General features: G+C 41.8%; 1 protein-coding gene across 4 annotated transcripts; it reads right to left on the bottom strand.

The window, feature by feature from the left end:
* ARPC1A (actin related protein 2/3 complex subunit 1A) lies at positions 1-24015 on the bottom strand. 4 transcript variants are annotated; one of them, XM_039491586.1, is made up of 10 exons: positions 23651-24015; positions 16108-16172; positions 15203-15307; positions 12262-12484; positions 9515-9622; positions 6087-6299; positions 4675-4750; positions 4281-4474; positions 3094-3184; positions 1-366 (listed from the first exon to the last, which is right to left on the bottom strand). In XM_039491586.1, the coding sequence occupies exons 2-10, from the start codon at positions 16169-16171 to the stop codon at positions 328-330; spliced, it is 1113 nt and encodes a 370-aa protein (XP_039347520.1). In that variant the 5' UTR covers position 16172; positions 23651-24015; the 3' UTR covers positions 1-327. The 4 variants fall into 4 exon arrangements, with proteins under 4 accessions (XP_039347520.1, XP_039347518.1, XP_039347519.1 ...); XM_039491584.1 differs by having other exon boundaries at positions 16108-16213; positions 23651-23672; XM_039491585.1 differs by lacking the exon at positions 23651-24015 and adding an exon at positions 19689-20021.
* Between the last annotated feature and the right edge of the window lies 1 nt (position 24016).

The following is a 24016-nucleotide window of genomic DNA, read 5'->3' as shown; positions in this document are numbered from 1 at the left end:
CACATTCTGTATCTTTTATTTCTAGCAGACAATTTACATAAAATTCCCCTTTTAAGTTAGTGATCCATAACTTCCTGCAATATACTACTAACGGAGCAGCTTTGGTAAAGAATGGAATGAAACAACCAATCAAAACGAAAGAGAGACAATCACAGCTGATTTTGAAACCACATTTCACCAAGTATGTATTTAAAAGAAAATCTGCCAAGCCATATCTTCTCAGTGCTTCCAAATGATCCAGCTTACTCATCCCTTTTCGGGTCTGTGTGGATGCTGGAGCTGCATGCTGTCAAGCAGTCTGTCATGCTAGATAATGGAGATCCATCTTTACATGATTCGTAGACCTTGGATAGAAGACTCTAATGTCTTGAGAGAGAAAACATTTATCAGTAACTACTACAGTATCTTGTATTGAACATAGTCAACCCCTACAGCAAAACTAAGTGATAGAACAAAACAGATGAAACATGAGACAAGTCCAGCTCTCTAACTTGGCCCCAACACTGGTTGGGGCTGGTACATACTACCAGATTATAAAGCAACCAATTGCAAAAATTGTGTACAGTAGAACCTCAGAGTTACGAACCGACTGGTCAACCACACACCTCATTCGGAACCAGAAGTATACAATGAGGCAGCAGCAGAGACGAAAAAAAATAAAAAAGCAAATACAGTGCAGTACTGTGTTAAACAAACTAATAAAAAAAATAAAGGGAACACTTCTGCATCGTAAAGTTTAAAGCTGTATTAAGTCAATGTTCAGTTGTAAACATTTGAAAGAACAACCGTAACATTTTGTTCAGAGTTACAAACAACCTCCATTCCTGAGGTGTTCGGAACTCTGAGGTTCTACTGTATTCCACAGCTCAACAGAAGAGTTGTGGCGGGGGTCTACAGAGACACCTACTGGCCAATGTGCAGCAACACATGCAATCTGGTCTGGAGGAAATTCTGAGAGAGACTTTGCGTGCAGAATAGGGCACGCTTAGGCTTTCACAAAGATGGATCCTTAGATCCTAGATATATTCCAATTATGGTTGGGTTTTTTTTAAAGCACCAAGTAGGGCACCCTGCCATAGGAGTGTCAAGCAGCAGTCTGTGAGGTCTTTTGCTGGAATTTTAAACTATGAATCCTAGTTTGCAGGGTGAATGACCTAGTCTGTTTTGAAGTCAAGATGAATCCAGTAAAAAGTCAGCCTAGAATCATTTAAACATTTAAATCCATTTAGGCTTTTTGTTTGAGCTTCCATGCAATTTGAACCTCACTTTAGACACTTTTTTGCTACTTTAAAAAAAAATAGTCAAAGTCTTTGAAGAGCCTGGGTCCTGCCAAGACAGTAAGCTCAGTCCCTAGCGGATGGAGAAAGATGATAACAGTGGCCCAGATGCACAAAGGTATTTAGGCTCCTAACTTCCACTGATTTCAATGGAAGTTATAAGCCTAAATACCTTTGTAGACCTGTGCCAGTCCCTTTGATTGCTCCAGTAATTATTCTGGTCTCCTGAGCCAGCATGGTTGTGGCTTAAAAAAAAAAAGGAGATTGGAGGAGGAAGAAGAGGATTAACAAGATTCCTACAGGGACCCGAGTGATCCCATTAAAAAATTAGTCTGGATTAGTACCATCTGCTAAGCAAATACATCTGTGATTATGTTGAGTCTTGGATCTGTCCTCTCTAAAGAGTTCACTAAGAGTCCTAACTATTCAGAGTCTAGATTCCCTAATGCTAATACGATTTACATTAGGGCTGAATCCCAGGTTCCAATGCCCAGAGATTAACAAATCACAGACAGTTCACAAGGCTAAGATTCTGTCATGGTTATTTTTAGTAAAAATCAGGGACAGGTGAAGGGCAATAAACAAAAATTCACAGTCCGTGACCTGTCCCTGACTTTTACTAAAAAGAGCTGTGACAAAATGGGGAATGGGGGAGCCAGCACTCACTGCTGCTGTTCAGAGCAGCTGGGAGCTGCAGTGTCCCTGCTGCCTGCAGAGACTGGAGCTCGAGGACTGGCAGCTGGGAGCTGCGGGGCCCCCAGCTGCTGCTCAGAACTGCAGGTCCCCTGCCGCCTGCAGTGGCTGGGAGCTCCAGGTCTGTCCTTCACAGATGGGATCTCCCAGTGGCAGCTGAGGGGGCCCCCGCCACCTGCTGGAGCTGGGTGCTCCGGGAGCCCCCGCCACAGCTCAGAACTCCAGGACCAGCAGCCGCCTGCAGCGGCTACAAGCTCCGGGGCCCCCCCAGCACAGTGGCTTGGAGCTCCGGCCCAGCAGCTGGGAGCTGTGGGGACCTAAGTTGCCTGTAAGTTGCGCGGCCGCACAACAGCCTACTTAGCACCGCGCAGGTGCTCAGGGAACCTGCCCAGGGACCTGCTGGGGTGCCCCTCCCCCAGCCCCAACTCAGCCTGTGGCCCGGACATGCAGGGGCTGGGGCACCTGGACCTGCCAGGGACACAGCTGGAGAGGCCCGGGCCCAGCTACAGCCAGAGCTGCCCAGACCCAGGCATGGCTGGGGTGGTCCTCGCCACAGAGGCTGGGGCGCCTATCCTGCAGCCCCAGAGCTCCCGTGGTGGGGAGAGGTGCCTCTTCCCCCTCCCCTCCAGCCCTCTCTTCCCCCACAACAGCACCTGGGCTGGGGGGGGCCCACGGGAGTCCTCTCTCCCTGCCACAGCCCCAGAGCACCGACCTGCACCCTAAACCCATCATCCCCAGCCCCATCCCAGAGCCCTCACTCCCTGCAGCCAACCCTCTGCCCCATCCCAGAGCCCACACTCCCTGAACCAGCCCTGAGCCCCTCCTCCCTGGCCTCACCCCAGAGCCCACTCCCCTCTACCCCAGCCCTGAGCCCCCTCCCACACTCCAAACCTCTTGGCCCCACCCCACCACATGAATTTTGTTATGTGACATGACAAAATTCTCCACACATGGGTGGGAAAAATTAGAGGGAACACTGGTGGGGAGGTTGGGGGGGTGTCTGCCCCTGCGCGATGGCTGGGAGCTGTGGTGGCCCCACAACTGAGATCTCTAAAGTCACAGATTCTGTGACTTCCATGACATTATCGTAGCCTTACTCATAAGCAAAGTAGTAAATGCATACCTTGAAATCCCAGATGGTCATTGCTCCATCAATGCCAGTGGTGCAGAACTTGCGACAATCTCGCTTGTCTACCTCATAAATAGACACTTGGCTGAAAACAGAGTGACAGCTGTAAGAGAGCTAAGAATACCAGAGAGCCACAAGTAGTGGAGACATGGCTGAGTAGACTTTAAAGCACTGGATATTACTGGCTTTGTAAGAACTCCAGAAGGTTCAATCCCTATTCTCCCAAAGGAAGAGTGTGTGACATGATTGTAATTTGTATCTTCTGCTTGATTTTCATTATGCCACTTGAGAAAGACTAAAGCAAGCATCATATTTGGAGGATGCTGGAGAGTCTGCTTGAAACCCCTCCATCTTTCATTAGGTGTGCTATCAAGTAAAGATTTCAAAACACAACCCCACCTCATGCATCTTCAAGGAGTAAGAATGGTGAAGTGGTTCTGCCAATGTAAGAACTTGGGAGGCAGCCTCCAAGGCAGGCAAGGAAGGTCATCCAGCATTATTATAAAAAGCTTTAAATTATAAGAGGCACTAAACTTTACTTTACAAGTGTTAGTGTATTTTGTGCACCTGGAGTACTGGGGCAAACAGAGGAACATCTCACATGATTAACTTGTATTCACTCATTCCAGAACAGTAATAAATACTGAAATAAGTTTTTTAATGTGAGGGTGAAAGGAGAATTAGTTTTTCAAGTGAATTCTGCTCACTGGATTTAGTGGCTTTGGTAAGTGTCCCTGGTCCCACTTACAGTATCAAGTCCTAGTTACACAGTGTCTGTTCAGGTCTGAATTATGGAACACATTAAATATGACTTTACCCAGAAGCAAAGGGAGATACACATGTGTAACTATCAATGTTAATCATTATCTTTTATGAAGTTGCAAACAAAACTGGAGGAATTAAATCTCCTTATTCAGGGTATCAGACAAGGGGTAAGGAAGGAATTCCATGTCTCCCTTTCCAATAGCTAATATCTATGCACAAAATTGCTAAATCGGCTAGGTCCCTGGGGCAAGGCATTCTTGCCTTTCTATGAAACACCATGAATAAGCAACTGTCAGTGAAAGGGTAAGTTTTCTGATATTGCAAATCCAAGGTTGAAGGGTCTCCGATATGTCCTGCAATATATAAGGTGCAAGGGAGCTCTCCTTGTCACATGTCCTGAGCATGGTGGCACTCACGTGATGCTGTTCTGATGCAGTGTCTCCAAAGTAGTGTTACGATCCTCTGTAGTGGCTCTCTTGTCCATGTTGCGGAAGCGTTCCATGGCAGAAATATTGCGCTGGATGCTCTGCTTTGGAATGTCTAGTTTGGAAACGAAGGTCAGTGAGCCACGGTCATCACAGTTAAAGAGCATTGGGCAGCAATCATGGCCCTGCAACAAGACATCATTAAGGCAAAAAAATTAGCTAATTAGGAGCAGCACCTTTGCTTTTTATACCTCACTTGGCTGCAGAACAGCTCATGCTGGTGCTTCTGAAGAGGTATTTTATTATTGACTAACTTCACAATGTGCGTGTTATGCTCTCACTGAAGCACTACAACATTCTACACGGGGAAAGAAGGGACACTTACAGCTGCCACAACGCTGTTCTCAGAGACAAATGACACACTCAGGAACGGGAGGTACTCTGTTTTCAGCTGTGAAACCCTAAACACAAGAACAATTGTTAAAGAAGGGCCTCACTGAAACCTCTTATCTTTTGTTTCAACAGAATATGACAAAAGGGCCCATTCTCAGACAGCGCTATTAGTACAAAAGCTAGTATAGCCCAATTACTATAATACGGTGCCTTCAAGTGACCCAAGTAGATTGTGACTTACATGAAAGTAATTATAGCTTAGTGCAAATGCCCTGTGAAATCTATTTTTATTTTAAATCCTGTGCCATGTCCCCAAGAAATTAAGGAAGAGACAGTAGTCAATGTTTATAAAAATCCTACAATATTTTATACTGGGCTGCTGAGCAGGCAGTAGAGGGAGCCATTAACCAGAAAACTATTCCTGACTATATGCTGACCTTATAGAGCATTCTGTACACAAGTGGTGAGACACATTTTAAAAGATTACACATTCCAGCAATACTGATATTTATCAATTTGGGCCTTTTCTGCTTGGTAAGACAAAAGTTAGGTCTCCATGAGGTTACAAAAATAATGTAAAACACTCCAATACTTAAATACTTGGCTGCATCCTTTTAAGAAAATAGCTGGGCAATTATATCAATGTTAAATGATCTCATCATTCAAGTTATTATGACAATATCAAGGAAATTAATGAACAGGACAGGATTTCAAAGATGGCCCTAGATCATCTGTATTATTTAATGCTCTCTCTAGCTAAGTATACATTCTGCATTTCTCCCCAGATCTGTGTGTCCCAATTAAACACAGCTGTGCTCAGATGGCCCTCTCCTTTCCCCACATCCCTGGAACAACGTCACCTCTCTCCATTCCCAAGAGAAGAGAGGCAGGGGGACTACAGGAGAGTAGTGAAATATTTCTACCATGGTTGGAGGATATAATTTAAAACCTTGCAACAGGTAAGATGGTGAAGAGGACAGGTGTGGAATTGAGATTTCATGAAATAAACAGTTTATTCTCCAGTCCCTAGTTAACACTATCAAACTGGGGACTAGATGTAAAAGAACTAGACATGCTCTCACAAAAGTCTCCTATAGCTATTCCACAGGAAAATGTAGTTTCCTAATAGCAGAACAAAAACCATTAATTTACTCCAAATTGGTTTTATTTATCCAAAATTCCCAAAAGTCAACCTGAACAGGCGTCAGAGACACAAGTCTTCTCAACTTTAAATGGATTGCTTGTATCCCACAGCGTAACTGACAGAGCTGGACACAACACTTCTGGAAATACCAGGTTTGTTCTTCCTTGTTGCAAACACAACATTCCACATGCCATGCTTGCCCTTCCCTCCTAGTATCGCTGGGTTAATAAAGACACAGATAACAAAAAGAAAATACTTACATCATATTTTTTGAGGCATCAGCAACTGACACAGTACTATCATGGCTGACCCAGGCTAGGCGGTTACCACTGGCAGAAAAACTGACGCTGTGTACCCATCCGCCACTTCCAGGACCACCAAACTCTGACATCAGCTGCCCAAAGGGCATCTTTGAGCCCCATGGTGTGCTGGCTGGCTTTTCATCCACTTCCTTAATGTAAGCAGAAAACACTCTGCAAATAAAAAAACCACCAAAATGATAATGGAAAGAAAACCAGACATTGTAACTGTATAAAAATCTCATGTTAGAGTCACCAGGACAGACGCTACATTAATTGTGCCATGCTAAGGCGCCATTTTTTGAGCTTCCTTTGACAGCAGACTTGTGTGCTGTGGGAAAACATCAGCACTCAGCAGTATTATACATAAAATGTACACAGCTGCCTTCTCGCAAATGCAACCTTCTGTCTCTTTCCTTTTTGCCAGAGGCTGGCTATGGAAATGTATACTGCACTTACAAAAATTCTCTATTGCATTAAGATTTTTGTTTCTTCCTTTCACAGCACTAACACCCCTAACAATCAAAGTTCGGAGAGAATCTGAGAAGTGCAATATGTAACAGCCAGCTAACACAAATCCTTATAAAGATTCCAAATCTCAATCTAGAGAATGGGTAAGAGAGACTGTCACATTCGGACTAACTGCTGGAAGAGTGCATCAAAACATATTAAACGGTCACTATTTTTCTGCATCTCTTTTCCCAGCATTGCTATTTATCAAAATGTGTTAAATAAAAAGCCTCCCCCTATAATCATAGATTCCTTTTGTGAGATTCAGGGGTGGCAAAATATGGCATCCATAACTGCTACCATGGAAGTTATTATGATGTCACAGGCATAAGATTAACAGCAGCAGTTAATCCACTGAGCAAGAGTGTTCTTCTATTTGAAGCACACCATAGTACAAATAAGGAAACATTTTAGTATAACAATAGCCATGATCAAACAATCATGCTCAAGGTCAAAAATGAAGAGGAATTTTTTTTTTTTTAAAGTGAGCTTATGGTAATATTTTTTAAACTCTGCATGTGTGTGCCACATTGTTCAACATACGCTTTGAAGAACACACACGTCTTCAGTAAAGCCGACAAATATAGAACAGAAAAAAGGCCTTAAGTGCAGCTATGTTAATATGGCTACCAGAGAATTCTAAATTGTAAACATGAGTTCAATCAGCCTTGTCAGTTTAAAACAGAAGTTGGCGGAAGGACTGTGTGTTGTTGGTAGGTTTAAATTTAAGAGCCTTTTACAAGAATCCAGAAGGACAGCTCACTTAATATATGGAAATAGGACATCATATGTTAAAAGCAGCAGTGTCTTTGATACAAGGCAAGAATAAAGCAGTCCCAAGTAGGAAGAAGACTGGGAGGTGACTGATGATTGAAGAAGCCTTTCATTTGCTGAGATTTCTTTCTGAACCATTCAATTTTAGAACTAAAGCCATCTCTATGCTTGAAAGTCTCCACATTCAAAGAGCACTAGAATATGGCCTTTATTTCTAGTGACACTGCTCCAGCTACAGTATAAAAAACGCCCCTACATAGTGCTCATAGCTATATTCTAAGAGAGAGAGAAAGTTAAAGGAAGAGGCCCTATGGATTATCAAGGCCAGCCATCTTAAATCCTATTAAATAACTATCAACCAGCAGCACCTCTTGCCCTGGATTTTTATCAGCATGTGTCCTGCTTGCTGAAGTGATGTACTGCTAGCTACTACTGATTTTGGCCATTTAATAACTTTTCAGAACCAGCTATGGGTGCAGATGTGATAAAAGCCCAGTAGTCTTTATAACTCTAGTATATAACAGAACATTCGCCTGGAAACAGAATTCCGGAGATCTGTATTCACCTTCAGCAGAGAAAGACAGTTCTCCTAACATTCAGAAATAGGTTATTCACAGGCAATGAAAGTCAGAGACCTGGAAATGTGAATTGAGACGGACACTTCGTCCTCTGATGCACCTACATAAAGACCTGTTCCTCTTTCTGATCAGAGTTGTCACTGGTATTAAATAGTCCATCCTGCAATGCAAATTTTAAATAATAAATGCCTCCTAAATATTTTAATAGAAAGATACACATTTCAGAATGGACCATTTCCAGAGGAATTAAATGCAGGGCAGAACAAGTTTTCCAGCAGGAAGTACATGAAACAATAATAATCTTCCATGAATCATTGTTCTGTTCTAAGGAAATCCTGGGAAGTTGATTCAACCTATGTTTGGTAATTTCTTGCCTACCCATATCTTCAATAAGATTCTTCAATAAGGGATGATTAGACACAACAAGGCATTACAAGGTAATCAGTTCCAGCTTCTCAGGAGCAGTCAAAAGAAAAACCTTGCATGAGATCCTCTCCACATAAGAGGTGCTAGAAAAAAATACCAGGACAAAAAAGTTACAAGTCCAAGGAAACTGACATTAATATAAAAAACAATTCACATTTAAATAGCACCTTTTATCTCATAGGGTCGCAAAGTGCTTTAACAACATATACGGAAGGAACCTTTCACACACAACTCACATGCAGTCTCTTCTGGAGGGGCGAAAACACTTTACAAAAATCAACTGTTTAGGGCAGGAAGTGAAGATGTATACCATATCCAAATTAAACAAACTGGGATTTGGTCAGAACACCCCTCCTCATGTGAAAAGTGCCATGAGATATCAAATGACCAAATGCTCTAAACTTCAGATTTACACCTCATTTTAGACTACGGAATGTAATGTTTGGGTCTAGCATTTATTCTAGTAGCCATTTTGAACACACAGACTTTATTTTTAAGCCTGAATACTTCCCCTGTAGCAGAAGGAAGGGAAATTCTCACTATTGTGCAAAGTAAAAGTGTTTAAAATAATAATACAAGAGAATACAGTGAAATCACCATGTAGAAAATTACCTATCTGGGCCCAGATCCTGCAAGCTGAGACACATGGATGGACCTGTGCACTGCGCCCCATGACTTTAATGGGATGCTGTGCAGGTGGCAGGGATCTATCTGCACTAAGCAGCTGCCAAGTCTTCCAACCTCATGCTAACAATGGCCAAAGGTCTGTTTCAGATAAAAGATGGTGCTTGACAGGCTTTGATTTGATATTAGGAGCAGCATGGAGCTGTCAGGTACCTGCACAGCTGATGCAGTATAAGTAAGCACTGCTTTATGAAAGTAACACTGACTTTTTAGTGGATACATGCTAAAATCTAAAGCCTTATGTACATGTGTAGTGGCACAGATTCAATAGTCTTTCAAGGCTATATTTTATTTTTCTAAATAAATACATTAGTACATGACAGGTTGCTATTATGACAGTGTACATAGGATTAGCACATACTTACTGATTTAAATCAGTAACCCAAATCAACTTGCAAATGCTTTATTTACTCTCACCTGCATTTGAAGTCACAGGATCCTGCAGCCAGCAAGACATTATTGGGATGCCAGTCCAGACTTAGGACAGTGGAGCGAATGGGCTTTTTAATGTGTTTGCTCACCCACCTAAAACAACAGGAAATAAAACTTATTTATTGGGAACCATTTGCTTACCATTAAAGCACCAAATATCCAGCAGTATGTGACTCCAATGCATTAAATCTCAGTGCAAATGACTGGAAACATTCCAACTTTGCAACAGAACTGATGTGTAAAGGAAGAGGAGACTGAAATACACATGGCCCATTCAATCTGCCCCTAAATTCTCACCAGACAAGAAATGGTTCTAGACATCATGGAACTCCAGCCCTCTATTACTCCACAGTGACAGTACATTAAAATGCAACACTTGTAATATACACCTGAATTCTGTCAAATATGTGTATTCTCTTTACTTTTCAGTTAGTACTATGTAGGTTTTTGAGACACTGACCAGCTGAACTTTTTAGAGAAGAATTCAACTAGTTATTCTCCTTTTGCTCCTTTCTTCTACCTTACTCCATCTAGTCGAGATTTTGTAAATTCATTTAAGAAAATACTGGTGATTGCAAAACCTCCAATACAATTCATGAATCTCAAGTGGCTACGAGCTCTGTTAGCCAGGCATCAACAATTAAAATAAAGAAGCTACTATTCTGAGCAGATACGCATTTGGGTCCTATGCCCTTTTGAAATCAATTTTTGGAAACACTTTAATATACCAAATTGACCACTACTCTGACCTTGAGCTCATTAACTTGATTTTGATGTAGTAAATTTCCCCTTTTATATGCCCAAGAACAAGAGAACATTGTTGAATTATAATATAGAGTTGAGCAGTATTTTCTTAGTACAACATTCTGAGTGCATTTTTTTTTGCAGGTTTAAAGTGTTTTCTGCAGCTTATAACTTTTCTGTTCTTTATATTTTATGGTAAAATTTATGAAAGTTATATAAACTCATATTGCATGGAAATTTTCACAAGTTATTCAGAAGGTTACAATATACAGATCAATTAAATGCCGCATTTAAGTCACGGATAACAGCAATAGCAAAACAAAGTTTTTTCCATCTAAATATTGTGACTTGGGTGCAAGTTCTTAGCCTGTAACTGGGGGAAAAAACCTCTCTAAACATGGAGGATTATGCAAATATGGACAAGGTACCATTCAGTCCATGTTTGTAAATCTATCTTAAAATGCAACGTCTTCCGTCCCTCCCAAATGCTGTGGCTTTGGCATAGTATATAAATGCTAATGAAAAGTAGCATGTGTCTCTCAGATCTTGTAAGAGACACGGAAATGCTAATGGTTATACATTGCTTGATGCTGTCAGGTTCAAGTATGGTCACCCACTCCATTTCTGAGTGTCAGGTAGATCACTTGTTTCTTTACACACCAAACAGAAGAGATTTATTAAAGTAAGTTCTTTGCTGATGCAATACATTTCTTTTGAATGGTTGTTTCAGATGGTATACGATTAGAAACCTGTGAAATTCTTTTTATTTTTTATTGTTTCTTTTTTGGGGATTTTCAGGTTATTTTGTATTACCCATACTACGGGGTTGGACCTGGGGGTGGGTGTGCATTTGCATACAATCACCCTGCAGTGGTGGCTCATCACATGTGTTCAGTTCCCCTTTCTGGGCCAGGCCACAGTGCCATTCACTCAAAATTTAGCCAAGACACCTTCCCTACACCCCATGATGATGAAGGGTAACTGGGCCAAACCTGAGCAGCGCCATGACCATTTTATTTCATGTTATTTCATATTTGTGAGATATGGGGCTCGATTTCTGAAGCTCTATACAATATTTACTCAAACAACTTCAGAAGCTTGGTGAATTAGTATTGAGATGGTTTGAGTGTCAACAACAAGTAAACTATTACCTATTTGGTAAATGAGCAAAGTCCCAGGCAATGGTTAGTTATAAAAGAAATTCAGGCACTTTTGAAAGAGGTAGAGAAGTAAAAACATCAAATATTTGAGAAAATCTATTAAACTTGCCAGAAATCAGGTAGTGGAGTATGAAAATAAAGGTCTAAATAGACATACAGTAAAACCTCAGAACTACGAACACCAGAATTGCAAACTGACCAGTCAAACACACACCACATTTGGAACCAGAAGTATGCAGTCAGCAACAAAAACAAATCAAAAAAGCAAACAGTACAATACTGTGTTAAATGTAAACCACTTAAAAAAAGGGAAATTTAAAAAAGAAGATTTGACAAGGTAAGGAAACTGTTTCTGTGCTTGTTTAATTTAAATTAAGATGGTTAAAAGCAGCATTTTTCTTCTACATAATAAAGTTTCAAAGATGCATTAAACCAATGTTCAGTTGTAAGCTTTTCAAAGAACAACCATAATGTTTTGTTCAGAGTTACAAACCTTTTGGAGTTACGAACGACTCCATTCGCAAGGTGTTCATAGCTCTGAGGTTCTACTGTAAGTAAGTGTTAGAAATACATTTTCAAGGCACTGTCCAAGGATTTAGCTACCTATTAATATTAATGAGAACTGCATGATTAAATCACATGCATAACATGTACCCTTTACAGCTTTGAAACTCTAAGAAAACCTCAATAAAAAAGATAAAAACTCAGCAATTAAAGCACATCTATGGTCCATTAACTGCATTTTAAAATACACTATGGAATACAGAAACAAGACAATGTACTGCCTCATGGATTTGCCTTAATGGAAATCTAGTTTAAACTGCTCACCAGTCATTTTCAGACTCAAAGTAGCACACAGATATGAGTCGAGCTCCACTTCCTACGGCAAATTTATTCTCCAAAGGAGACCACTTCACAAAGGTGGCCGCGCGATTAATTCTCAGAATCACTAGAGTTGGCTTCCACACGCCGTCTTTCTGACTCCAGACGTAGGCATTACGGTCTGCACCACAAGTTACAATGCGGTCGCTCTTGGGAGCCCAGTCAATACCTGCAATTGAGACCTTCTATTAATATCACATTTTCTTGTGACTCCCTGTTTACTGTACAGCAACCCAGAACAGAGACATCAGCTATTGCCCTTTGCCATGAAGACAGATACCAATGATGTCTTCACCACCATTCATTCAATCACTATTGTAAACCTTTACTGCTCCTGACTTCCCTCTCCAAATCCCTCTTACTGATAGATTTTATTGGAACATAAACTGTGTGATAAGGAAGACTGCTTTGAAAGCTTGCCCACTTGTAGTAGAATGGCTACCGCCCTCTTCCTCCACCCCCTTTTCTGGATTCCAACTCGATTTCTGCAAGAGGCTTATTACTTAATAGCTAAACAAGCAGTACTTCCAAAACTTCACCCAAACCTCAAGCATAGTTGTTTACTTTGCTGCTGCCAAGCTACACGGTCATGGTCTAAAACTTCAGACAGTAGTAGTTTTTAGAAATGTTAGAAAGAACAAAGCTATCAGTTTTTAATGTAGGAATACAATACTTGTATCTGTGTCATGCCTACTTAAGCTGTGCCATAAGCCAAAAATAAATCAGTATCAATGCAAAGAAGCGAATGTCAGAAAAAAATAGTATAGGAAATCCCTTTGACAAGCTTGCCACAGCTTTCCATCCTTCCTATGCAATGATGGATGTTTTCAACTGGAAATATTCAGAGCAGAGTTATTTCCTATCTTTTTACTCAGCATCTTTCTTATTGAGTCAGTCTGCTATCATTAGTCTCCCCCACCCCAAAAATATATTTAGACCTTCCTTAACAGCAATACTCTAATACTAAAAAAAATTCCTCCAGCATGCTGATTAAAAAACAGCATGAAAGATACAAAAATAGAATTAAGGTAGAAAAATATGGCAGAATCTGTTGTCTAATATTTTTAGACGCAATGTTTATTCTACAATTCATTTCTGGCCTACTATAAAAACAGGTTTCTCAATGTTAAAATACTGCAAGTGTCAAGACTTTGGTAAGCTTTAAACACTGCAAAGCACCCAGCATTCTCAAGTGGCAGTGGTATGCAACACTGACTTCTGTAATGAACACCCAAATGTTGCTAGTGGCAACTAAAATGCTGAGCAACACCTTTGGGAATGACAAGTCTTTTGTACATTCAATGGTTAGGTCAGCATGAAAGAGTGCAAACTGCTATGTGCTTGCCAATGAGGCGCAGGTAAGTTTGGCGACGTTCCCACAAAACCCTGTAGTACAAGGGTGGGCTGATATCAGCACACAATACTGGTGGACAGGGCAAATGCAAATTTTAACTAGTTTCCCAAGTAATTTTGTTTAAAAGGCTAATGCAGGACAATCCCATTTTCTACACAATACCTGGGTGACTCATGTTTTGGCAATCTTACCATGTCTATATTTTAATTTTGGATCCTGGACATTATATTAACTAAGCTTCTGTGTTAAAGCCAGGGACCCGTGAATTCCAAGAACTCACACAAGTGGAACTTACCCCAGAATTGTGCATCAGTATCTAAGCTTTATTTAACAAAAAGTTTCTAGCCATTATGGTTGCAAAGAAGGTGTTAAAATATAAAATGAGTAAAACCAATGCAGTGGTATATCTTCCTGAATCTGCAGACAGCCTGAAACAATAACTCACAGATGTGAAGAGTACCATTTATCTCCAATGAGTGTTAACTCTGAAACCAAAACATGGCAACCTAGAAGTGAGCACTGTAAACCTCTACCACATCTCCTTGGATGCCAAAATGCTCAACTTCCTGCTATCCAGCCACCAAAACCCACAACGTCTTGTTTTCCCTCACTGAAAATTTTAATATAAAACTAAATTGTCAATACAGAAGTATGAGACAGTACAAACTGTAAATGCAAACAAAAATTAAAATAAACTGGATTTAATATTTAAATAATACTGTATTGTTATATTAATTTTATAATTAAAACCCCAACTTTTAAAATTTAAACTCAGCTGCTGCAGAATTTCTATTCTGGCACAAAAAACAAGACCTTGCTGTAGAAATGAGCTCTAACTTTCCCCAGAATACAAAGGACCTTTGGTAAAACTGTTTTGCATTATCTTCCTTTTCATGTTTTACCTTGTAAAACAAAGGTCTGAAGACCCTGTTTCATCACCAGGGTTTAAACGGCAACCCACTGCTCTTTACACAAAGACACACTGTATTACAAGCATATCAAAGAGAAAGGAAGATATTAACTGATGTCAACCTGCTTAAACATAAAGTGCTTGTTTAATCCCCAGAAAATATATCTATAGATATCAAAAGCCACATACCAGTATAGCAGAGTCATATATACTTGCTGAAGTTTGCTTACTAAAACTAGCAATTAAGATGGAATGCAAAGTACGACCAGAGAAAAATCACGACAAATTTGGCTTATTTGTAAAGTTGAAAAAAATATTCTTGCTATCTCATTAAAGATTTTTTTTAAAAAGTCACAGGAACAGGATACTACTACTTTTTACAGCCTTGAACTTTAGTATGGTAGCTACTTAATGAAAGTGTTTGGAAATCAATGCTTTGCTTCCCCACATTTGCTTTATGTGGTCCAGAAAAATGCTGCAAAGCTCTCCATGAAGTGAGAGTGCCAACCTATAAAAAGACTGGATCATCTATTCATCACTTCCAGATTTCTTACTGTTTGTCAGACTACTTCTTAAAAGCAGGTTGAATCACTTTCTATAACTATGTTATCAGATTCACTTACCTGTAATGTGTCCATTGTGTTCCTTCAGTTCATGAGCTTTTACCCACTGGTTCCCACTCTTCTTATAGATGTGAACTTCATGGTTATTAGGGCTAATGGCAATCTCTGGCAAAGGGAATTAATCCATTAGTATGTGAGATTATTTTTTACAGGGCTTTGGAGCGGAGCAGCTCCGGAGCACTGGAGCTGCAGATTTTTGCCTGGAGCTGAAGCGGAGCCGGAGCACAGCTCCAAAGCTCTGATTTTTTATGACAAAAGCTTTAGAACAGAATATCTTTCCAAATCAAGTCTGTATTTTTCAGTTTCAAAATGTGTACACAGGTGGATACAAATCTCATTGGGAATGCAGAGTCTGGACTAAAGAGATTTATTCCCAAAGTCCAGAATGCATTGTAGGGCATTTCTTATCTGGAGAAGCTGTGAAGAATTTTAGAACTGTATGATGTTTAGTATTCAACAGTCTCCAAAGAAGAAAATAGATTCTGAAGGTTATAATCCAAAATGGGTGGGGAGAAACTAGGGTACAAAAAAGGCTGGATTTGGGGCATGGAAAAGAGGCTTAAGAGTGAGGGTAACAGGAAGTCGTGGCAAGTGATGATGCCCACTTAAATCTCTAGTTTTTGCTTTTGGGCACCGCAGATAAACACTTCTAAGACTCTAGTTTCCCGTATACCCAATGTCCTAGTATGGAATTTTGAAGACTATCACTATTGCAGCATGTTTTGTAGTTTTTAGGGGAGCGCTCAGTGAGGCACACTAGATATCTGATAGTGTCTTGTAATTGTTGCTGTACTGGATTGTTTTCTCCTTTTCAAAGTTCTGGGTCACCTTTCTATAAGTATATGGTTCTGTAGCATGTACAAAATACCAATCAAAGGGGAAAAGATAGTTAATATGGTACTTACGAGTACGATCTCTGTTCCAGGCATGGCAGGTGATTGGTTCTAATAAAAACTGATGTAGAGACATTCTGAATAAAGGATATTTTTAGTGTTTTAAACAGTGAAAAAGCTGAAAGGAATAAGAGTTGAAAATCAACATTTTAAATTAGATAATTACATAAAGCTAGTCTTAGACATTACTTACTAGGGCTGCTTGAGTCAAATACTATAGCTTATTTACACATCATCATAACTAGTTCAACAAGAGTATAGATACCTAAAAAGGTTACCTTTACTATCTCAGGAATTTGCAAAGCACCCATTCACCATGGTATGCAGACTTATTTTGACTTCTCATTCTTAATACAGCTAATTGCAAATTATCACTTCTTAGTGTTTCTTCACACGTAAGAGACAGGCTTTCCCTGACTTATGAAAAGTCTTCTAACAAACCTAAATAATTCTACAGCGTTATAGAATGGTGGGTTGTTTTTTTTAAAAAGCTCTCTATTTAAGATAGATATTTCAATAAACCGATCAAAGTCCAATGCAATATCAAGGCTCAATGGCAGCATTAAGACGATTCCAGGAATTTTTTTTTTTTAAAGTTGAATGTGTCATTTTAATATTAACACACACATTCTACTGAAACTTAATTACAGTGTACTGACACATTTGTTATGTGATAAAATTATTCACTTCATTAATCTCAAAAAGAAATTAGTTCTAATTAGCTATAAATTTTTGGATTACAGATTTTTTTCATGAAAACTGAACACTAAAATGATAGAATATTTTATGCTATCTGTAAATATACAATTTATTTTTTAAAAAAAGTTTTGTATTCCATAATTTGTAACTGCATTAAAACAGATGCCACTGGATTCTGCAACCGAAGTTGTATTAGTGATTAACCACACAACTGTATAATACAGGACAATCTGAGACTTTACACACTCCACATGCACAGCTGTCAAAAGTATAAAGACGCTGCAGCATAAATGGAAGATAACACAGCAGCAGTTTAAAAGCACCTGTAGTCATCAAACTATATACAGCTCAGTACATATAATTTGTATGCCAATTCCCACACACATTCCTACTAAATTTCATATCCAAGGATCAATTTATAATAGTCCAGGAGAAAGCTTTTTTCCTACATGCATGTAAAAGGAAAAAAAACAACCCACAGTGATGTCATTCTAAAACACTCACACCCATTATAATCTGAAATTACAACATACCCAAGTATGGCTATGTTAGCAGAGGGTGGAGATTGCAAGGCAAGGTAGGAATTCAGATGCAAACAGGAAATGAATAGAACCCAACAGAAACTCAGGAGTGAATGGAAGATGAGCAACTCCTTACTGAATTTAGCAAATGGAGTCACAGTAGTTTAACAAATGATACAGCATTCCAACACCACAAATATTTTTGGAGACTTTTTTTTTTTTTTAAACTTAAGTACTGCCTCCATGTTGTTACCTTACACTTAGGGAAACAAATACAATTATATATTAGTGTACTTCTTCTGAAAGTGCATTTTGAGAAAAACAGTATTTAAACTTTTAACTAAGGTCAAGGTGATATAATTTTCAACTGACACCTCATTGCTTGTTCTTCTAACACCCATATTTTAGTAAATCAAAGGAAACTATTATTGGAGAAAGTGTTCTGTCATCATCGTTTCCTTCACTAAAAGGGGTTTGAGTTATCTCTGACCTGGGACAGCCATGATTTGAGATTCCATTTGTTAATCTAAGCAAAACGTCTGCAACTTCTTTTTATCATCTTCTTGTTTTAGTGCACACCAACAGTCAGTGGCAGTAAATTTCCATACACAGGAAAAATGTAAGAGCTGGTTCACCAACAAGGATGGCTCAGCCCTTTCTACTCTCTTTCAGAAATAAAATGTAGAAAATTTTCCAAAACCAAAGAGTATAGTTATTTCAAAACACGGTTTCTAACACAATCCTGCTACTTTCCCAAACATGCGCTACATGTTGGGGACATATTCCTGTCTTTATAACATCTAGTCCACAGATTTTACTTCTAAGCTTCAGACTAAACAGCAAGCTGGTATCAAAAATAGATGCTCGTACATGAAAACAGCTCTAGTTCACCTTAGAAAGATTTCCCCCATATCTAGTATTAACCTAAAATGCCCATTCAGTGACTCTAGATAGAAGGTATCATCCATTCTTTCCAAATGACTGGGTTTCTCTAGTGCAATAATCGTATTCATAAGATGGACATTAGATCTCCCTTCACCTGTATAAAGTGACAGTATTCTGTTTTGGAGGACCAGCTAAGCACTACAGAGCAATGCTGCAGACAGATATTCTCAAAAATGAATACCTCTCACCCACACATTTGATAACTACACTACCCTTTTCCTAACCTTCCTTTTTAAGAGAGTCAAAAAAACCAAACTCTGTACAATTTTTTGTCATACTCTTCCTAATCACCAAACAGCTCATTGCAGGACAAATACACTAATCCATACTTTAGCAAAGTCAGCCCTTTGATATTACTGATAGGTATTTAGTGCAGTTCTCAACCACCAATATCTTCAACTCTCCCTGTCAGCCCAATCTGAGAATCCCTCACAGGAAATATATTACTCCAGTTAACCTTTTAATCTAGGTACTTGGCCTAATGTATCTAATTAATTTACAACGGCAGAGTAATAATCCTTGCTTTCTGGAACCAAGATGGGAATTTTATCTTTTTGTATAGTATCAGCTTCCTTTTTCAGGGGTGGTGGGGAGGAGAGGGAGATAATGGGGTGAGGAAAGGTCATTCCCTAACCAAGACAGGTTAAATATGTTACAGGGCTATCCCCAACAAACACATTGCAGGAATACTGCCTCCAAATCCAGATACAGCGCTAAAAAGAGAGTTTTTTTTTAAACACCCATCAATCTCCTTTCAGATCATATAAATCATCTGCAACATCTGGAAGGGAAGTGTCTACAGTTCACTGCCTCCTGCGACAGCCACCCCCTCCAAATGGGTCAGGACTGCTCTCTCCCGGGGCTAACTCCTTGCAGCCACCAGGGCTACTGGCCCAGGATGCAGTCAGCATTATAAACAGGCACGCTGTTACCCAGGGGTTGTGGCCCTGGCCCGGGGTTCGCCCTAGCCATTGGAGGGCTGGCGTGAGGGGCTCTGAGCGAGCTGGGCTCTGGCGGGCCGCCGCCTCCCGCTGCTCTCGGCACAGGCGCCCGGAGCTCTGGAACCCCTCGCCCCAGCTGTGTGGGGAGGAGGCGGCAGGGCTAGGGAAGGAGATTCCAGCCCCGGGGGGGGATGGCGCGGGAACAGGTCCGTGCCCTGCCCCACCCCGCCCCACCCCGCGGGGGTGAGGGGCTGCTCTCGCCCCCACCCCAGGTTTGAGGAACAGCCGGACTCCCCCCCCCCGCCGCACGGAGAATGGGGGAGGGGTTCCCGGCCCCCGGCGTGAGGGAAGGGGGCGGGGCCCAGGTACCCCCCACCCGCTGAGGGGAGGGGCCCAGGAAGGGCCGAGCCCCCCTGAGGGGGGGAATGAAGGGCCCGGGGTCCCCAGGCGGACGCGGGAAGAGCCTGGCCGCGGAGCCGCCACTTACCTGGGGGGGAGGAGGAGGCAGCGGAGCGGGACTCGCGGACTCTGGTCAGTCAACGCGACTCCGCTCCGGGCGGCGGGAGAGGGAGCGGCCGGCGGGGCCCGGCACTGACAAGCGATCCAGGAAACAGCCTCGGAGTCTGCGCACGGGCCCGCGAGCCGCTCCTCTCACTGCGCCTGCGCACAGAATCGGGGCGGGGTGAGTTCCTACCCCTCCGCCGGCGCACGGGCCCGCGAGCCGCTCCTCTCACTGCGCCTGCGCACAGAATCGGGGCGGGGTGAGTTCCTGCCCCTCTGCCTGCGCACGGGCCGGGAGCTGCTCCTCTCACTGCGCCTGCGCCTAGATCTGAAGCGTGGTGAGGCGAGAGCTCTTACACAATGGCAGGGGTGGGGCGAGGAGGCGATAGGATGGAGCATGCGCAGTGTCGGCAGCCTGAAGGGAAGAGCTGTACATGCGCAGTGATCGCCGGGAGGGGAAGTTACACATGCGTACTGCGGTGGTTCTGTGCAGAGCTAGTCACTGAAGTGCTGGGAGCTGTGGTTTGTGGCAGTGCCTGTCAGTTAAGCAGGATCTGCCTGATCCAGCAGCTGGCTGGGAATTCTGACCTCCTTTGTCAAGTGCTTTGAGCTCTACTGATGAAAAAAGCTAGGGAGTAATGTTATAAATCAAACTGGGATGTCAGAGTTACCCCTATTGCACAGGTGGGGAAACTGGGGCACAAAGAGGTGAAGGGACTTGCCCAAGTTCATCTAGCAGGCCAGTGGCAGAGTAAGAGTAGCACTCAGCTCTCCAGAGTGCCGGTCTAGTGCTCTGGCCTCTAGGTAACATTTATATTTATAAAAGGCAGCACTTGTAAAGCTGGCAACTTAGCCTACAGAAAAGACAAATCTGAGTGGAGTGATGGGAAGATTAGAGTGACTCTTTGCAATGTGCAGTCACTGGAGTTCTTATTGGTCTGCTTATAAAACGAGTTGTACAGATTAAAGATATGTAACTAGGTCAACTAAATATTACATAACAGGATTGAAATTGCATTTAAATACAGTATTACATTTACAAAATGATTTTCACTGGCAGATGGGTGAAAGCAGCTGAGCCAGATATGTTACAGAGCATCCAAGTTCTGCAGGAGCTCCGAGATTTTAAATGCAAAAATACTAAGGCCTTGTCTACAATAAAGGTTTTCAGGAATCTCCCACTTCGGCTCCAGCTGTATTACTGGCGTAGCTATGCAAGTTCCAATGCAGGCAAGTTCCAATGCAGACAAGCTGTCAGCAATTTCACCATCACATCCTCCCAAGCAGCTGTGAGCTGGAGTAGAAGATTTAGTAGTGAAAAGGTCAGTGACCAATCTACACTAACACTCCTGTAAAAGTGGTGGAACTGCACTAATGTGAGAGCAAGAGTGGGAGATTTAACTATAGATGAAGTTTGCCTTAAGGTATTACGAAAAAACGACGGGACATAGTTTCAAAATGCAGACAACTACAAAATATGTGTAGACATGTGCAAACAGGTAACTGCAAGTGCACAACATGCATTTTGGATTCAAAATGGGTAACTAAACACAAATGCATTTGTGGGCGAAAGTATCTATTTTAGAAGTGTGAGGTAGGCTCTGACAGTTGAAAATGTGTCACTTTCAGGCACAGGGAAGGAAACACAACATGTTTGGGCAGGGAAAAAAAAGAGAGAAAAATAAGTACTGGATTTTTTTCCAAGATGCACTTGCTTAAGACCAGTACAGCATCCACCTTGGGTTATAATAATTTTTCAAAATCAGTTTTTATAACCAATACTAGAGCTATCTGACTTAGCAAAGGCATTATATTGATCTCAAATAGCCACTCTGGATGTATTGAAGTTGCAAAATTTGTGATTCTTAACAAATGAAGGTCAATTTATGCCATCAATTTGGACAGCTTCCATAGCTGGTTAAGACAGGCTAGTTTAACAGCTGCTGTGCTGTGTTTTAATTTTCTGTGTTTAAGTGGACTGTGTGTGAAATGGTTGTGACATACAGTGGGGAATGAGGGGGCATGATTCAGTTGTTTTTTAATCTGATCAAAACCTTAAGTAAATGCCTTCTTTCAGCTGTGGTCTTTGGGTCACATTTTTCCTTAGTAGTTAGTTAGTTGCAGGTAGCTCCTGCAAGATGAGGTTTTCCCTGAAATCAATGGGAGTTGGGAAGCTCAGGTCCAAGGGTCAGGCCTGAAATAAGCACCTTTGGAAACAGATTTAGGGCCTCAGCCAGTTGGTAAAGTGCCAGATATCTGCCATGACAGCCCCGCTGCTTCCTAGGGTTGCCAATTTTGGTTGGATATATTCCTGGAGATTTCATCACATGACATACTCTTTAATTAAGGATTAATCCTTAATTCCTGGAGACTCCAGGCTAATCCCAGAGGGTTGGCAACCCTCCTGCTACCTCCTGGATACAGCAAAGTTGTAGGCACAGCTACATTTGCTTCTCCCAGCCACCAAGCGACGGCTACAGGCAGCTGGGTGGACTGTCTTCCCTCTTGGCTTCTGCCTGTGCCTGCTGACACTTGGCCATCGTGGAGCTCCTGGGTGAAGATGGATGTGGCTGGTAGGAAGGTGGAGGGAGCAGGTGATCACTGCAGGAGGGAGGGGAGAAGAATTGGGGAGGATAATGCAGAGAGGGGGCAGAATGAGGGTGAGAGCTCAAGGTTCCCCTCCCGACCACCTCACGTACCTCAGGGCTCCCACTGCCCCCTCCCCCCACCTTGGAGGGGCTTGACTGGTTTGATTTTTGAAGGAGGAGGGAGGGAGGCAGATTGGTGGGGCAAGGATGGGGAACAAAGCCAGTGAAAGCCGCAGCCAGTGGGAGCTGTGATCGGCCGAACCTGCGGACACGACAGGTAAACAAATTGGCCCGGCCCACCAGGGGCTTTCCCTGAACAAGCGGTGGACTGGCTTTGCGAGCCACTGATCTAGTCCATCCCTCTACCTGAGATAGGATTAAGAATACCTAGACCATCCCTGACAGGTGTTTGTCTAACCTGGTCTTTAAAAGCTCCAATGACCGGGATTCCAAGGGAATCTCCCTTGGACGCCTGTTCCAGTGCTTAACTACCCTTATAGATAGGAGGTATTCCTCCTACCTAACTTAAATCTCCCTTGCTGCAGATTAAGCCGATTACTTCTTGTCCTACCATCATCAGTGGACACGGAGAACAATCAATCATTGTCCTCTTTACAACAAGCCTTAGCATATTTGAAGACTGTTATGAGGCCCCCCTGTAGATTAATATGCTCACTTTTTAAACATTTCCTCATAGGTCAGATTTTCTAAACTTTCTATCAGTTTTTGTTGCTCTCCTCTGGGCTCTCTCCAATTTGTTCACAGCTTTCTTGAAGTGTGGTGCCCAGAACCAGACACTATACTCCAGATGAGGCCATATAATACTCCAGTGCGAAGTAGAACGGAGCTATTACTTCCCATGTCTTGCATACAACGCTCCTATTACTATACCCAAGAATATTATTTTCCCTTTTTGCAAGAGCATCACACTGATGACTCAAATTCAATTTGTGATCCCCTATAACTCCCAGATCCTTTTCAGCAGGACTACCGCCAAGTCTGTAATTCCTCATTTTGTAGTTGTGCATTTGATTTTTCCTTCCTAAGCGAAGGACTTTGCACTTACCTTTAGTGAATTTGATCTTGTTGATTTCAGACTAATTATCCTTTGTGTCAAGCTTGTTTCGAATTGTAATCTTTTCCTCCGAAGAGTTTGCAACCCCTCCCAGCTTGACGTCATCTCCAAATTTTAAAAGCATATTTCCCAGTCCATTATCCAAGTCATTAATGAAAATATTGACTTGTACCACACCCAGGACAGACCCCTGTGGGACCCCACTAAATACACCCTCCTTGTTTAACAGCAACATATTGATAACTGCTCTTTGAATGGGGTTTTTAAAATCAGTTGTGCACCTACCTTACAGTAATTTAATCTAGACCAGAGTTTCTTAGTTTGCTTAGGACAATGTCATATGGGATTGTGTCAAAAGCCCTACTAAAGTCTAGATATATCATGTCTACAGCTTCCCCCTAGTGCACTAGGCCAGTAACCCTGTCAAAGAAGCAAATCAGGTTGTTTTGGCATTGATTTGTTCTTGACAAATCCTCGAGCTGTTTCTTGGAACGACCACTGTCCCCCACCATGCTGCTACTGGAGCTGGGTCAGCATGTGTTCAGCCACCTTTGCTTCCACCTCCCTTAGCTGCACAAATCTCTGATCCCAAGCATCACACATTTGAACCCATTGTCACAGGGCCCTGTATCAAACAGACACACAATGCTG

Source organism: Mauremys reevesii, linkage group 10, assembly GCF_016161935.1.
Source record: "Mauremys reevesii isolate NIE-2019 linkage group 10, ASM1616193v1, whole genome shotgun sequence".
Taxonomy (NCBI): Eukaryota; Metazoa; Chordata; order Testudines; family Geoemydidae; genus Mauremys; species Mauremys reevesii.
This window is presented reverse-complemented; position numbering and strand designations above follow the sequence as displayed.

Coding starts and splice junctions, on each gene's coding strand:
- ARPC1A (XM_039491586.1), bottom strand. CDS start 16,171: ATGTCTCTACATCAGTTTTTATTAGAACCAATCACCTGCCATGCCTGG. Junction 12,485..15,202: donor ACACAATGGACACATTACAG/GTAAGTGAATCT, acceptor TCTCAATTGCAG/GTATTGACTGGGCTCCCAAG. Junction 9,623..12,261: donor TTTGAGTCTGAAAATGACTG/GTGAGCAGTTTA, acceptor CTGTTGTTTTAG/GTGGGTGAGCAAACACATTA.